The 14,166-nt window shown below is 40.3% G+C and overlaps 1 protein-coding gene across 5 annotated transcripts in view; it reads left to right on the forward strand.

Annotated features, from left to right (window-relative positions):
* Nucleotides 1-14,166, forward strand: part of clip2 (CAP-GLY domain containing linker protein 2) — a 55,106-nt gene that overhangs the window by 20,082 nt on the left and 20,858 nt on the right. Inside the window, exons 4-10 of one of the 5 annotated variants that reach the window (XM_034114039.1) lie at nt 2,580-2,704; nt 4,088-4,301; nt 7,280-7,477; nt 8,388-8,491; nt 9,022-9,082; nt 9,311-9,415; nt 12,006-12,056. In XM_034114039.1, coding sequence (XP_033969930.1) covers nt 2,580-2,704; nt 4,088-4,301; nt 7,280-7,477; nt 8,388-8,491; nt 9,022-9,082; nt 9,311-9,415; nt 12,006-12,056 — 858 coding nt within the window. The remainder of the gene's footprint in view (nt 1-2,579; nt 2,705-4,087; nt 4,302-7,279; nt 7,478-8,387; nt 8,492-9,021; nt 9,083-9,310; nt 9,416-12,005; nt 12,057-14,166) is intronic. The other 4 variants (XM_034114040.1, XM_034114041.1, XM_034114042.1 and 1 more) reach the window with 4 other exon arrangements.

Raw genomic sequence — 14,166 nt, forward strand, 5'->3', positions numbered from 1 at the left:
TATTTGCTCTTTCCAACATTTTGTACATTCTCTACATATTCATTTGACAACTGCCTGGAAATGGGATTACAGAAATGTATATCGAGAATATCTGTTATCTGTCACTTATGTTGATTTATCTTAAATGTCAGAAAATAATTCAAAATGTCAGTCCCAGTTTCTCAAAATCCAGGGTTTTTAAAGTTAAAAAAACAACATTTTCTGACCTTTTTAGCATGAAAAAATTCTAAAAATATGATTTACATAACAGAAGATGATTAATGGCCTCAGTCAGATTTTTTGCTGCTTTTTTTATTGTTATGTTATTGTATAATGAATATATTGATGAGAACTTATTGATGAGTAATTTCAACCAATGATCACTTAAAGTGGACCTATCATGCTACATTTGAATAATATAGTGTAGGACCATACCTATATAAGGCATATTTATACTTTTTTTTTTTTCAAAATACCAAACAGATCATGCATTTTAGCCATGCCTCATTTCGCTCAATTTGCACTTTTTTTAGCTCTGTTTTTGCAAGGGCTGATTCAGTGAGAACAGCACCACCTACAGGCCCGGCATATGTACTACAGCGTCTCCAGCGCTTTCGAACGGCAATGGCCGTGGCTGTCTCCTCCTGATTGGTGGAGTTGGCCCAATAGCCGTAGCGCCACTGTCCTGACGTCAGGACAGTGTTCAAATCTGGATCAGTTTTTATCAGATCCGTTGCAGCCCCTTTTTTAGGAGGAAAATAGAGAGGGTTGTGTTTTCTGACACTTGGTGAGTTCCCTGGAACACCGGGGACACATATTCATGTATAAAAGACGTACAAAAGTGCATTTTGCATGATAGGTCCCCTTTAAGTCAAGTATAAGTAAAGCACTTTCCTATGTGTGCTAGCTGTAATATGTTGTCTTAAGTTGGGTATTTCATGTTTGCTATACAAAGTCAGACATTTAGGGGACTTGTGAGCAGTGGGATGTTGGAGATGAGTCCTTGTCGGTCATACATGTGGTCACCATGTGTGATCAGCAGCTGTACAGTCAGTGTAGCGTGTCGGCTGATAGACAGGAAACCAGCGCTCCTCTCTATGATGCAACAGAGCTGCAAGACCTGACCATGTGGCACCCTGGAAATCGCTCCATGATTTTCCCATTGAGTCATAGTTAACGTTTCTTGAAATCTACACAAGTGAATGCATGCAATTACAACTTTTGAATCTGTATCTCCTGCGCTCTGCAGAAAAACGTGTGGGAAATCTCAATGCATAGCTCATGAGAATTAAACTGAGAGAAGTCAACAAGGAAGTGACTCCAGACTCAGTCCTCTGGGAAAGGTTCAGGACCTTTAGCAGCACGGGAAGAAGTTGCAGGATTGTGAGGAGTACTAGCTGTTTTGATGCCAAATGCATGAGATATAAAATGGTAAATGGACTGTACTTAGATAGCGCTTTATCCAGTCTAAAAGGCGTCCCGACTTTTACGTCAGCTACGTCGCCTGCGTCGCAAATACTTCAGTCGACGAGTGGCAATAACTGTCCTTACCAGCAGGCAGCGGTAGTGTGAACAGCCAGTCAGAGTGATTGCTTGGGCCGTTTTTCTCTGACCTCCCGTGGCCGGTGTGAAAAGGTGCCGTAAAGAGACGACGGTGCGGGACACACCAACCTGAGTAGGGCGCCGCGAATGCCGGACTGCCTCTGACTCCCAAAATCGGGTTGGTGTGTAGCCAGCTTTACTCTCGGACCTAACATTCATACACATTCTCACACCGTTGGCCATCCGGAGCAACTCAGGGTTAAGTATCTTGCCCAAGGATACATTGACATGTTGACTGCATGGGCTGGGATCGAACCCACAACCTTCTGGTTGAAAGACGACCGCACTCCCTCACAGCCACAGTCGCCCAGATATAGACACCAATCTTAAAGGCATAGTTTGACATTTAAAAACAATTTGCTTATTCACGTTTGGTGGGTGAGAAAGAGGAGTGGGTCGGTGTGATCGTGTTAGCTTAGCTTGGCACACATAGTGTAACACAGGGAGACAGCTAGCCTGTATGTGTCACATGTCACCTCTGAAGCTCCCACGTTAACCTATTATAACTGTAAACCAGAAGTGCAAAAAATGCAGTTTTCTGGGTGGTCGTATGCAGGACTACTTCTTTGACGGAAGCAGTAACAGGGTATCTGTTTTCAGTGTTTGTGCTAAGCTAAGCTAACTGGCTGCTGGCTGGCTGGTACAGAAGTGATTTCAGCCACAATTATCTTGGTTTGTCACTAAAAGTAATTTTAAACGTTCTTATTTATCATTTTGTTTGGAAAAATTACCAAAATAAACATTACCATAAGGAGACTGTAATGGCCATGATTACATTTCTTCTACAACTCAGTGTTAATGTATTACATGTTCTAATTCACTGATGCACACAGCACAAAGACCCCACAGGAGAAATGCTGATATGCATTGTAGTATGTTAGTCGTTTCCTTTGTTCCTGATTGAACACAAGATAAAAACTGGAGGCCACTTCCTGCAATGTCTTTCTTCCTGAATGTTGTTTTGACTGAAGGGGCTTTCTCTCCCCTCTGTGCTGCAGGTGGGGGGCTCTAAGATGGGAGTCATTCGCTACATGGGGGAGACAGACTTTGCCAAGGGGGAGTGGTGCGGGGTGGAGCTGGACGAGCCTCTGGGGAAGAACGACGGGGCAGTGGCTGGCACAAGGTACACACACACACACACACACACACACACACACACACACACACACACACACACACACACACACACACACATACACACATATACACACACACACACACACACACACACCACACACACACACACACAACCACACACACACACACACACACACACACACACACACACACACACACACACACACACAACCACACACACACAACCACACACACACACACACCATGTTTACATCACTTCAGGGGACATTACATTGACTTACATGCATTTCCTGGAGACTTATCCTAACCTTAACCCTAACTAACACATGCCTAACCCTTACCCTAACCCTAACCTTAACCCTTACCCTAAACCTAACCAAGTCTTCACCCTAAAATTAATGATACCCCTTATGGGGACCTCCATTTTGTCCCCATAAGGGAAGCCAGTCCCCACACGTGACTGTGTAAACAGATTTAGGTCCCCACAAGGATAGTAATGCTAGGTCACACACACACACGCACACACACACACACACACACACACACACACACACACACACACACACACACACACACACACACACACACACACATTATGTATGCTTCAAGCTCCCCAAATTCCTTTGCTTTTCCCCTAAAAGGAGTGGAGGGCTGCGGCTCCATCTGTTCACTTCTTTGTTCTTTCATCTGTTTGTCCGTGAAATCACTCCGACTGACACACTAGCCCAGAGCCGCTTTGCCATATTCAGGATTTGCATTTGCTCCACTCACAGAATCCAGATATGTTAAATTGGTACGGACATTTTTTAGAGCGTTGCTTCAACTCGAAATGAAGCCATCAGCCAAAAGGGAAGCTAATGGAAATCAGATCCGGAAGCACACTTTTATTTGTTTATTATAAATATTTATTCTAAGATATCGTCTTGTGTAACTCTCATGATATCATTCCCAAATAGTTTATGATTCAAGGTTTACTTGTTCAAGTTAGTATAAAGAAAACATTAGAATAATAGAAAGCACATTGTGCAGAGAGGCAGCCCAGAAGGGATTACTCATGGTTTCATAACTATGTTCACAATCTAAGATAAAAGATCAAACTAAATTAAATATGAGTACACATGCAAACTGTAGGTAGAGTTAAAAAAGTGAGTAAAGAAAATTGTTATTGTTATTATCTTATCTTAAAATAATAAAAAAACTATTTTATTGGCTTCATTTGGCACATTTTTATCCAACCTCATCACAATAAATAAGCTTCTAGTAAACAGGAAGTGCCACAGACAGTGAGGAGACTCTGAAGTTGTTACCGTGTATAAAACCTCCCTCTCTCTGCTTGTTTTTGTATACAAGTATGTTCTTCTTGGTGACATCCTCTTAATCCAAACTCCTGCCTCCTCCCTCCCTGCAGATACTTCCAGTGTTTCCACAAGTTCGGCCTGTTCGCTCCGATCCACAAAGTGATCCGGATCGGTTTCCCCTCCACCTCTCCAGCGAAGGCTAAGAAGAGCAAGCGGATGGCGATGGGCGTCTCCTCTCTGGCCCACAGCCCCAGCAGCTCCTCCATCAGCTCCGTCAGCTCCGTGGCCTCGTCTGTGGGCGGACGGCCCAGTCGCACCGGCCTGGTGAGATTTATTTAGTTATTTATTTGTTTATTCCACACATGGCTAGTTATCTTAAAGGTCACCTATTATTCAAAATCCACTTGTTCATGTCTTTTACACATAAACTCTCCACCTATCAGGGGAATGTGGGGTTGGGCCACGGCCGGCCATTGCCGCTCGAAAGCGCTGGAGACGCTGTAGTACATATGCCAGGCCTGTAAGTGGCGCTGTAGTCTGCCACAAAAGCAGCGAAGAAGACTTCCCGCCCATAGTTACCATGGTTACCCTTCTGTTTATTCTCCGCTGTGGCTTTCTTTCTCCCTCCCCGAGGCAAGCGTTTGCTCCCGCTGCTTTAATTCAATGCAACCCCTCCCCGTCGAGGCAAGCACTGTAATTCTCTCCGGTTAGTCCACCAGCAGATGACAAACACCCACCTCTCAGCCTCTTCCAAGGAACGAGGGGACCGTGCGGCAGAGTTTCAGTTTCAGTTTCTTTCGCCGGTCAAGATGTCCGTTAAAGTTTAAATCTTCCGGACAAAATTAGAAAAGTGCCGGTCAAAGGTCTTCTTTGTTATTTATTGAGCTTTAAAACAAATGAATACCGACTCTATATAATAAAACAGGGAGGACGGAGATCTCTTTTTCTCCCCCTCTTCTGACAGCCCAGCAGCTGATCAGAGCACGGCTCCCCTCTCCTGCAGGGGGGCGTGGTCAGCAGAATCAGACCCATAGACAGCAAACAGCACATAGAGCGAAATGAGGCATGGCTAAAATGCATGATCTGTTTGGTATTTTGAAAACAGAAACTTATAAATATACCTTATATAGGTATGGCCCTACAATATATCATTTAAATATACCATGATAGGTCCACTTTAAAGAAGGATTGTTTTGGGAGATTATCATCCTCGCTTTGTTGCAGAGAGTTGGGTTTAATATTCTCATCTGACTCTTGGCAAGGAAGCAAGAAGATTAGATTAGATTAGATTCCTGTATTGTCACTACACAGAGTACAGCGAAGTTCCAAGCATTCCCGATGGGGCAATCACACATAACAGAGAGTATAAGTATCATTTGACAATACAAGCTACAACTTTTGATATAGTATAGCTAGCATACCGTTATTTATCCCAGAAAATCGGGATATAATAATATCATGATCAAAAAATGACTGAAGAACGTAATTCAAATGTCTGATTTTCAAAACATTTAGAAGTAAATGGGACTTGATAAATTAATGTATTTGACCCGTACCGAATTTATAATAATTAATATTCTTATAAAAAATGTTAACTTGAAGTATTGATGCTTGAATTTTAAACTGAACATTTGCAAAAAAAGTGGCACGAATATGTTAAGTAATATCACAACAACATCGAGACCTTTTTATTGTAATATCTTGATATCTTATACATCCCTATACATAAAGTAAATAACTTTATTTCTTTATAAGGTTCCATTTAACACCACCAAGAAGGTTAAACTACAACCTGAACATAGTTGAATGGCCATAAAGAAACATACAAATGCCACAAAAAGTAGCTTAAATGTAGGCATTCTCTTGAAATGCGGTTTTGTTACATCAAACTCTGATAATTGTACTATTTAGTTTGTGGCTAGAACCAATGGTCTCTGTGAATCGGACTGTTTATGCAATCAGGCATGTCTGCATGTAAAAAAAGAGACCATTTTGAGGCAGAAGTCTTCATATATTGAAATATGTGCAAATATCACACCCTTTAAGAATCTTACTGATCTTATTCATTCAGTGGCTTCAGAAACTGTTCACTCCCTTCTTGAATCTGCCCTCTGTGTCTTCAAGACTAATAACCTCAGTAATGTCCTGCAACAATCCGACATAAAGGGACATCCGGATATCTCACATTGATTTTACCTCCTGGTGGAAGGCCAGATCTCGGAGGGAGAAGCCTCCCCTTTACTTTGCTTAATTGTTGGCGGCAGAGAGAGACTGCCAGTCTGAGTTATCAGCAGATCTGTGCACAAAGTATTCTGACTCACCTTCATCCTAAAGATCTTACGTTGTTCAATGCGAAAGTCCCCGTCCTCAATTTGTAGGTACTGACACACAGTAATACATACATTGCTGCAGTACACAGCAAAGGTGCACGAGTTCATGACCTTTGCAACATGCTGTAAACATGAATTTAAAATGTAGGGTTATTCATGACATGTTAATGATTTTTTTTATCCACAGTATCTTATTACTAACAACTCATGTGTCAGTGTTCTGTGTTTAAATAAAGGTTACTGAATTGAACTGATAGCACAGGTCAGAGAGGAATCTTTTCAAAGAGCTCTCTCTAGTGGTCAAAACAATAGTTACATCTTTTAGGACTTAATTGTGCTGAGAAATATTTATTGTTTGAAGCCTTGTGATGCCAACATTAAATAATATTCACTTAAAAAGTGTACAATGTTCTATGTTATCGTACTATGGTCAGTATAAGAAAGCCTGTTGTACATCATTGTGGGTATTTTTTTTATGTTTTATGAAAAGGAAATATCTTTAAATAAAATGTTTCCCTATGTCAGATTCACATGTCAAAGTCATATATTTATGATAAAAGTCTCACAAATACATTTGAATATTAGATGAGATCATAAAGTCATAAAATTGCACAAAAAAAATACATTTAAAGAAATAAACTCAGATATTTCCTGATATTTAAAATTCACAAATTTACGACGAAAAACTTGTCGTCTCTTATTAATTATTGAGAATAATCTCCAAATTCTTTAATCTAGTTTTTTTTTAATATTCTTCGAGAATAAGTCATACATTTGCAAAAAAAGACAATTTAGAAATTGAGATTTAATAAACGTAAAAAACACTAATTTACAAAAAATAAAAAACTGTACACTTTCTTTGTATTACTGATAATGGCCCTGATACGCCGTCGCACCCTTCCCTCTGTTTCCCTTACAATCCTCCCCTTCCTCTGCTCATCCCTAATATTTACCGCCCTCTCTCTCCTCCAGCTGACGGAGACGTCGTCCCGTTACGCCCGTAAGATCTCGGGCACCACGGCGCTGCAGGAGGCTCTGAAGGAGAAGCAGCAGCACATCGAGCAGCTGCTGGCGGAGAGAGACTCTGAGCGGGCGGAGATGGCCAAAGCCACCACCCACATCCAAGAGGTGGAGAAGGAGCTGAGCAGCTTCAAGGTGCAGCATGTCACGGTACGACACTCAGATAATAAATGTCACTTCCTGTTGGGAAGATACTCAATGTACTCTTCCAATATCAGAGTACACATGATAACAAAGGCAACTGTAGCTGTGTACATGACAGGATGTATGATTACCGACAAGAACCGGTATTCCTCCATCTTGTGACTGTGTAACTCCCTCTCTTGGATATCAGCATGTGAAGGACACTGTTCAGGAACTAGTTGATGCTCTGTATGTGATGACTACTTCCATTCTGGAGAGGATCACAAATACATGGATCCTGAGATTGAAGCTCAAATTCAGGATTTTTTGATTTAGAGAAAAAGTAAGAATTTTTCAGAAAGTCCGAATTTTGAGATTTTGAGAAAAAGTCAGAATTTTGAGAAAAAGTCAGAATTTTTAGAAAAAGTCAGGATTTTTAGAAAAAGTCAGGATTTTTAGAAAAAGTCAGGATTTTTAGAGAAATTTGAGAAAAAGTAAGAATTTTGAGATTTTGAGAAAAATTCAGGATTTTGAGAAAAAGTCAGAATATTTTGAGAAAAAGTAAGAATTTTTCAGAAAGTCCGAATTTTGAGATTTTGAGAAAAACTCCGAATTTTTAGAAAAAGTCCGAATTTTTAGAAAAGTCAGGATTTTTAGAAAAAGTCATGATTTTGAGGAAAATTCAGGATTTTGAGAAAAAGTCAGAATTTTGAGAAAAAGTCAGAATTTTGAGATTTTGAGAAAAAAACCAACAAATTCTCTTTTTTTGTTTTGACTACTTCCATTCTGGAGAGGATCAGAAATACATGGATCCTGAGATTGAAGCTCAAGCCGGGGACCAGTGATATTTTTCAAACACTTCCTGTTGGGCTCAGGCAGTAAATTATTCACTGATAAATCTGTCGCATGTCCCATTAACGCTCTTTACCCTCCACAGTTTGTGTCGGAGAACGATAGCGCCCTGCAGCAAATCAAAACTCTGCTGACCTGCACGCAGAAAGACAAACTGGAACTGACCAATCAGCTCGAAGAAGAGAAAAGGTGACATCACAGAGCTGTGCTGCGCTCACTCTCCTCCATGTATAGGGCTTTATTATCAAATCATTTTGCGTTAAACAACTCAATGAAATATCTGTTAAAACTATAATCCAGTAATATAATATACACGGTTATTAAATGGTCTGTTTTGCCCAATGAGACTTTCACTTTGGGTTCTTTAAGTATATATCAGAATAAGAAATAATTTATTTACCATGGAGAAATTGGGTTTATTGACACTTGTTTCATTTTGAGAAAGAAATCAAATTAAGATAAATAAATGAAAATATTCATATAAAAAAAGGAAGAATTTGCATTTAAAAAAAAAAGAATATTACAATATTATTAAAATATGAAATAACATAAGCAACACATTTGTTTTCAATAAAAGATCAATTAAAAATAATAAAATATTGTATAAACATAAGAAGTTGATTACCAAACTCATTAATGCTAATATCATTTTACTAAGTACAAAAATGGCTCTTAACCTATCCTCTGTGCCACATCTCTAACAACTACTTTCTCTACAGGAAAGTGGAGGACCTCCAGTTCAGAGTAGAGGAGGAATGCATCACCAAAGGAGACCTGGAGGTATTTATCAGCAGAGTTACTACATATAAACACTATTAACAATTCAATATACGTCCTTCTTAATGCTTAAATCCAGCATATAACACCATGGACCCTGAGAAGGTAGACAAAGGTCACGACTCCATCCCCTCCTCATATGATCCCCTCTCCTCAGAGTGTGATCTTCCTCCTTCTTCTCCTGTTCAGTCTGTTGTTCCTCCCTGTCTTTCTCTTTGTCTCTCTCTGTAGACTCAGAGGAAAATGGAGCGTGCCCACATTCGTCAGCTTGAGCAGAGTCTGCTCCTCGAAAAGTCGAGAGCAGAGGGGCTTCACAAAGACGTAGAGAAGAGGAGGGTAAAAGAAAAGCAACGAGCCCTCTGCCTGTAGCCCGTGTGCTTCTCATGAACTCATACTCCACCTGTCTGTGGTGTCCAAATTCACAGGAAGTCAAACACGAGATACACGAATAATCCTCTGAAATCATTAGACAGACACACATATCGGTCAATCTGACGTTCAATCTGAGTTTACACTCGTTAAAAGATTATTAGTTATTTTAGACGACACAACTTAGTCAAATGTACGGAAGCCCGGAGAGGGAATTGAGATAAAAAAATGTGATGATACTTTTTTTTTTTTAAAGGTCCCCTATTATACTGTTTTTCATCAATATATTACAGGTCTCAGATATATCCAGAGCCTGTCTCTGATTGGCTGAAACACCAAACAGATCATTGCAGCATTACCCATAATCCCCTCTGTTTCAGCCCTGTTTCCAAAGTGCTGATTCTCTGTCTGTTACTTTAGATGAAAATAAGGAGCCCCTCCCCACGCCCCTCTGAGAGAGATTTGGTTACAAAGAACTCAATGGTGCTCTAGGAGGAGATTCAGGTGATAAGGTGGGGGGGGGGGGGGTTTACCTTGGTTGCTGATTGGCTAATGGTTACACAAGACAACACATCGTTATGACATCATAAAGTGGCCAAAATCTGATCAGCTCATTTTCAGACAGGTTTTTATAGAAATGGATCAGGACAAAAAGAGAGAGGGTCTTTGTTCCTGAAACTTCAGAGTCTCTTTCCAACAGAGGGGACACATGTTGATGTAGAAGAGACATGAAGAAGAGGGGACAACATGTTGATGAAGAAGAGACATGAAGAAGAGGGGACACATGTTGATGTAAGAAGAGACATGAAGAAGAGGGGACACATGTTGATGTAGAAGAGACATGAAGAAGAGGGGACACATGTTGATGTAAGAAGAGACATGAAGAAGAGGGGACACATGTTGATGTAGAAGAGACATGAAGAAGAGGGGACACATGTTGATGTAGAAGAGACATGAAGAAGAGGGGACACAAGAGGGGACACATGTTGATGTAGAAGAGACATGAAGAAGAGGGGACACATGTTGATGTAGAAGAGACATGAAGAAGAGGGGACACATGTTGATGTAGAAGAGACATGAAGAAGAGGGGACACATGTTGATGAAGAAGAGACATGAAGAAGAGGGGACACATGTTGATGTAGAAGAGACATGAAGAAGAGGGGACACATGTTGATGTAGAAGAGACATGAAGAAGAGGGGACACATGTTGATGTAGAAGAGACATGAAGAAGAGGGGACACATGTTGATGTAGAAGAGACATGAGGAAGAGGGGACACATGTTGTTGATGAAGAAGAGACATGAAGAAGAGGGGACACATGTTGATGTAGAAGAGACATGAAGAAGAGGGGACACATGTTGATGTAGAAGAGACATGAAGAAGAGGGGACACATGTTGATATAGAAGAGACATGAAGAAGAGGGGACACATGTTGATATAGAAGAGACATGAAGAAGAGGGGACACATGTTGATGTAGAAGAGACATGAAGAAGAGGGGACACATGTTGATGTAGAAGAGACATGAAGAAGAGGGGACACATGTTGATGTAGAAGAGACATGAAGAAGAGGGGACACATGTTGATGTAGAGAAGACATGAAGAAGTGGATTTTACATAATAGGTGACCTTTAAATCTGGTCAAGGGAGTTCCTTTGTTTCCCCAAAGTAATATATGTTAATGTGTTAGCACAGGGGTGCAATGGAGCCTCTTGTGGCCAAAATGAGTATTACAACAACAATGACAGAAAATGCAATATTTGTTTATATGACAAAACGTTTTTTGCCCAACTTTTCAGTATCAGAATCAGGTTTATTGAAGCCTGTAGCTGCTGAAGATGCTGGTACATCAGAATTTAAACGTAAAGGGCTGTGAAGTTTTATAAGAGGTGGCATTGTGCAGAGACGTGCAAAAATGTAAAATAACTCATAAACACAGGAAAGAAAGCCATTTATATCAAACTTAGAAAATGCATCACATGCTTTTTTCTCACTTGCCTCTCAGCACTTTCTTAAGAATCTGCTGAAATAAGAAAAATACGATACGTCCCCCCCCCCTCATCTTTTAAAATAAACGTCTGATTTAGACGCTCGTCGATTTTTCTTATAAAAAGTTATGAAACATAGTGAGAAAAAAGCCTTCATCTGTCTCCTCCTCCTCCTCCTTCATCATCATCACATCATGGCTCCAGTGATGTCTCCTCATGTCTGACGCAGAGCTCCAGCTTCATGTCTTCTGTTGCAGGAGCTGCTTTAAATGATGATGTCTCTTCTTTTATTCAAAGCTTGTCCATCAGATGAGTTGCCTGCTGGCTTTGTAGATGCCAGGATGTTACATGTACAACATCCTTTTACTTTAGTGACACATGAGAGATTGCTCAATTGTTAATGTGATCCATCCCTGATTCAAGCCACGTTTTGGTCCAGTCAGCATCAGCAAAGGACTCCCTTTACACCGCTTCGACACGCAGCCTCTTCAATAATTGACAAATCAAACCGTAACACAAGGTAACACAAAGGCTTTGACTCGCATGCAGTAAATCTGCTTCTGCCAACAGGGGAGAGGCTCTCATGATGCAGCATCCTTGAGGTTGGGTAAGAGAACCAAGGTGAACAAAAAAAAGATCTTGTTTTTGGCTTCTGATCCGCCGCCGAGCTATCTCAATTCTCCACTTCAGATGCTGACATCCACTTCAGAGGCTGTCAGGGACGTGGATCCTGCACAGACTCTTTTTACTTCTCCTGTGTGCTGTGCCTCACTCTGAATGCTGTGCAGGAAACTTCTGTTCATAGGGATTAACTAGTAACTCTGGGGTCTGGTAGTTGGTTTGCCAGGTTGAAGTTAACACGTGTGCACTTACGTTATTTGGGTATAAGTGTGTGCAGGATGTTTGCTGTTGGCTTCATTGTGTGTGTTTGTATTTGCTTGGCTGCTTGTGTCTGATCAGAGAATGGCTCTCCTCTCATCTGCTGTGCGTTTACAGTGAGCTGCTCACATCTTTGGACAGTGACACAGTGACCCTTATGCTCCTTAGTTTGATGTCTTTGGATGAAAAAGATTCAATGAATGACGAGCTGCAGCAGCATGATAAAACAAATGTTTCATCTGTTCGTAAATTGTAATCATTATTATTGCCAGAACCTTTTAATCAGATCAAATGAAAATGTGTTAAAATGTCCATAACTCAACGTTCTTCAAAATTATTTATTTTCAAATTAACTTAACTTATTTACTAATTTATTAACTTGCTTCAATAATTTACATTAGGTCTGTATTATACGACGAAGGTAGGGTAGGTACGTTTGAGAAACCGGCTCGAGATACACTTGTTGTTATATTCCATGGAATGCTCTTAACATCCCGATAGCAATGAATATCTGAAGTGCTTTGACAACAAATCCATAAAGAAATATCATCTGTGGAAGCCGTGGTACTGTAAAAAGCACGACCAATCATCTGAGCCGGCCCGGCTAAAATAACTGGATGGCCTACCTGCCTGTCAGCCTTCCATCTGTGCACAAACTTATCTCCTGCCCTCATTGGTCATGTGCGCGTTCGTGTGTGTTGGAGGAGGGGCTCTATAAGGAAGTGGCAGATTTTCTCCGGTTGTGTATTTTCAAATTCTAGCGATCTCGAGCTGGTTTCTCCAAAATTACCCACCCCACCTTTAAGTTGTTAATGCTTTGAGTTAAATGTAAAAACAAACATAACAGACAAACACACACTCCTACGCTCCTTCGAGGTACCGAATAAAAATGTAAGCACTTTTAATCTGAATTGAACATTTAGGGGATCAGAATCATTATTTCTAGGTAACTCTATGATCCTCTTCAGCTGGTGAATTGTTTGTCGCATCTGCAAAAAACACAATAGTTTAAAATGTTGGTTTGAATTCCACCTTTTCACCAAGATTCAAGAAATCAGTCCAATGTATTTTTGGTAATCCTACTTACAAACTGACAAACCTAACCTCCTAAAGGTGCTGAATATTAAATGAACATTCATCATTACTCCAAATGACTAGTGGCTGAAAAATGTCCCCTAAAAAAAAATCTAATAATGAAGCTTTAAAGTCTAAGTGCCTAAATGTGTTTTGTCAGTATTTGACTTTGCAGTTCTTGCTTTGATCTCTAACACAGTTTTAGATCCTTGCCGTATATTCATAGTGAACGATAGATAATGTGAAGTGTCAGTGGGTGTAGCCTCCGTTACATTCAAGTGGAAAGTCCTCTTTTATTAAACCGCTGTCAGCTCTAATACTCTCTGCAGATACTTCTTTGTTTCTGCCAGCCTGTCCAAAACAATCTTTGTCTCGGCCGCCTAAAAGCTCCTCCGAAGGTCATCGTTAAATCTTACTTCTTTAATCCATACTGAAACAGAAAGGATGTCCCATTAATATTAAAATCTCATGCTCTAAGTAGGACATGAATAAATACTGAGTCATTCTTTGTATCATCTTTTGTCTAAGTCGTCCAGCAGGGAGTTTTAACGTTTCACTTTGTCACTGTCCACACGCTGAATGTCTCCAAAGCTTTGAACTGTTTCCAGTCTTTACGAAGGTCTTCGGGGTTTCCCTTACGTTTCCTTATTCCTGATTTCTGCTGAGTCACTTATTCTTTAGCAGAGGTGGAAGAAGTATTCAGATGCTATACTTGAGTAAAAGTACTAATACATTATTGTCAAAATACTTAATTACAAGTCCTGCGTCTAAAATCAGG

This window comes from Trematomus bernacchii, unplaced genomic scaffold (assembly GCF_902827165.1).
Source record: "Trematomus bernacchii unplaced genomic scaffold, fTreBer1.1, whole genome shotgun sequence".
NCBI lineage: Eukaryota > Metazoa > Chordata > Actinopteri > Perciformes > Nototheniidae > Trematomus > Trematomus bernacchii.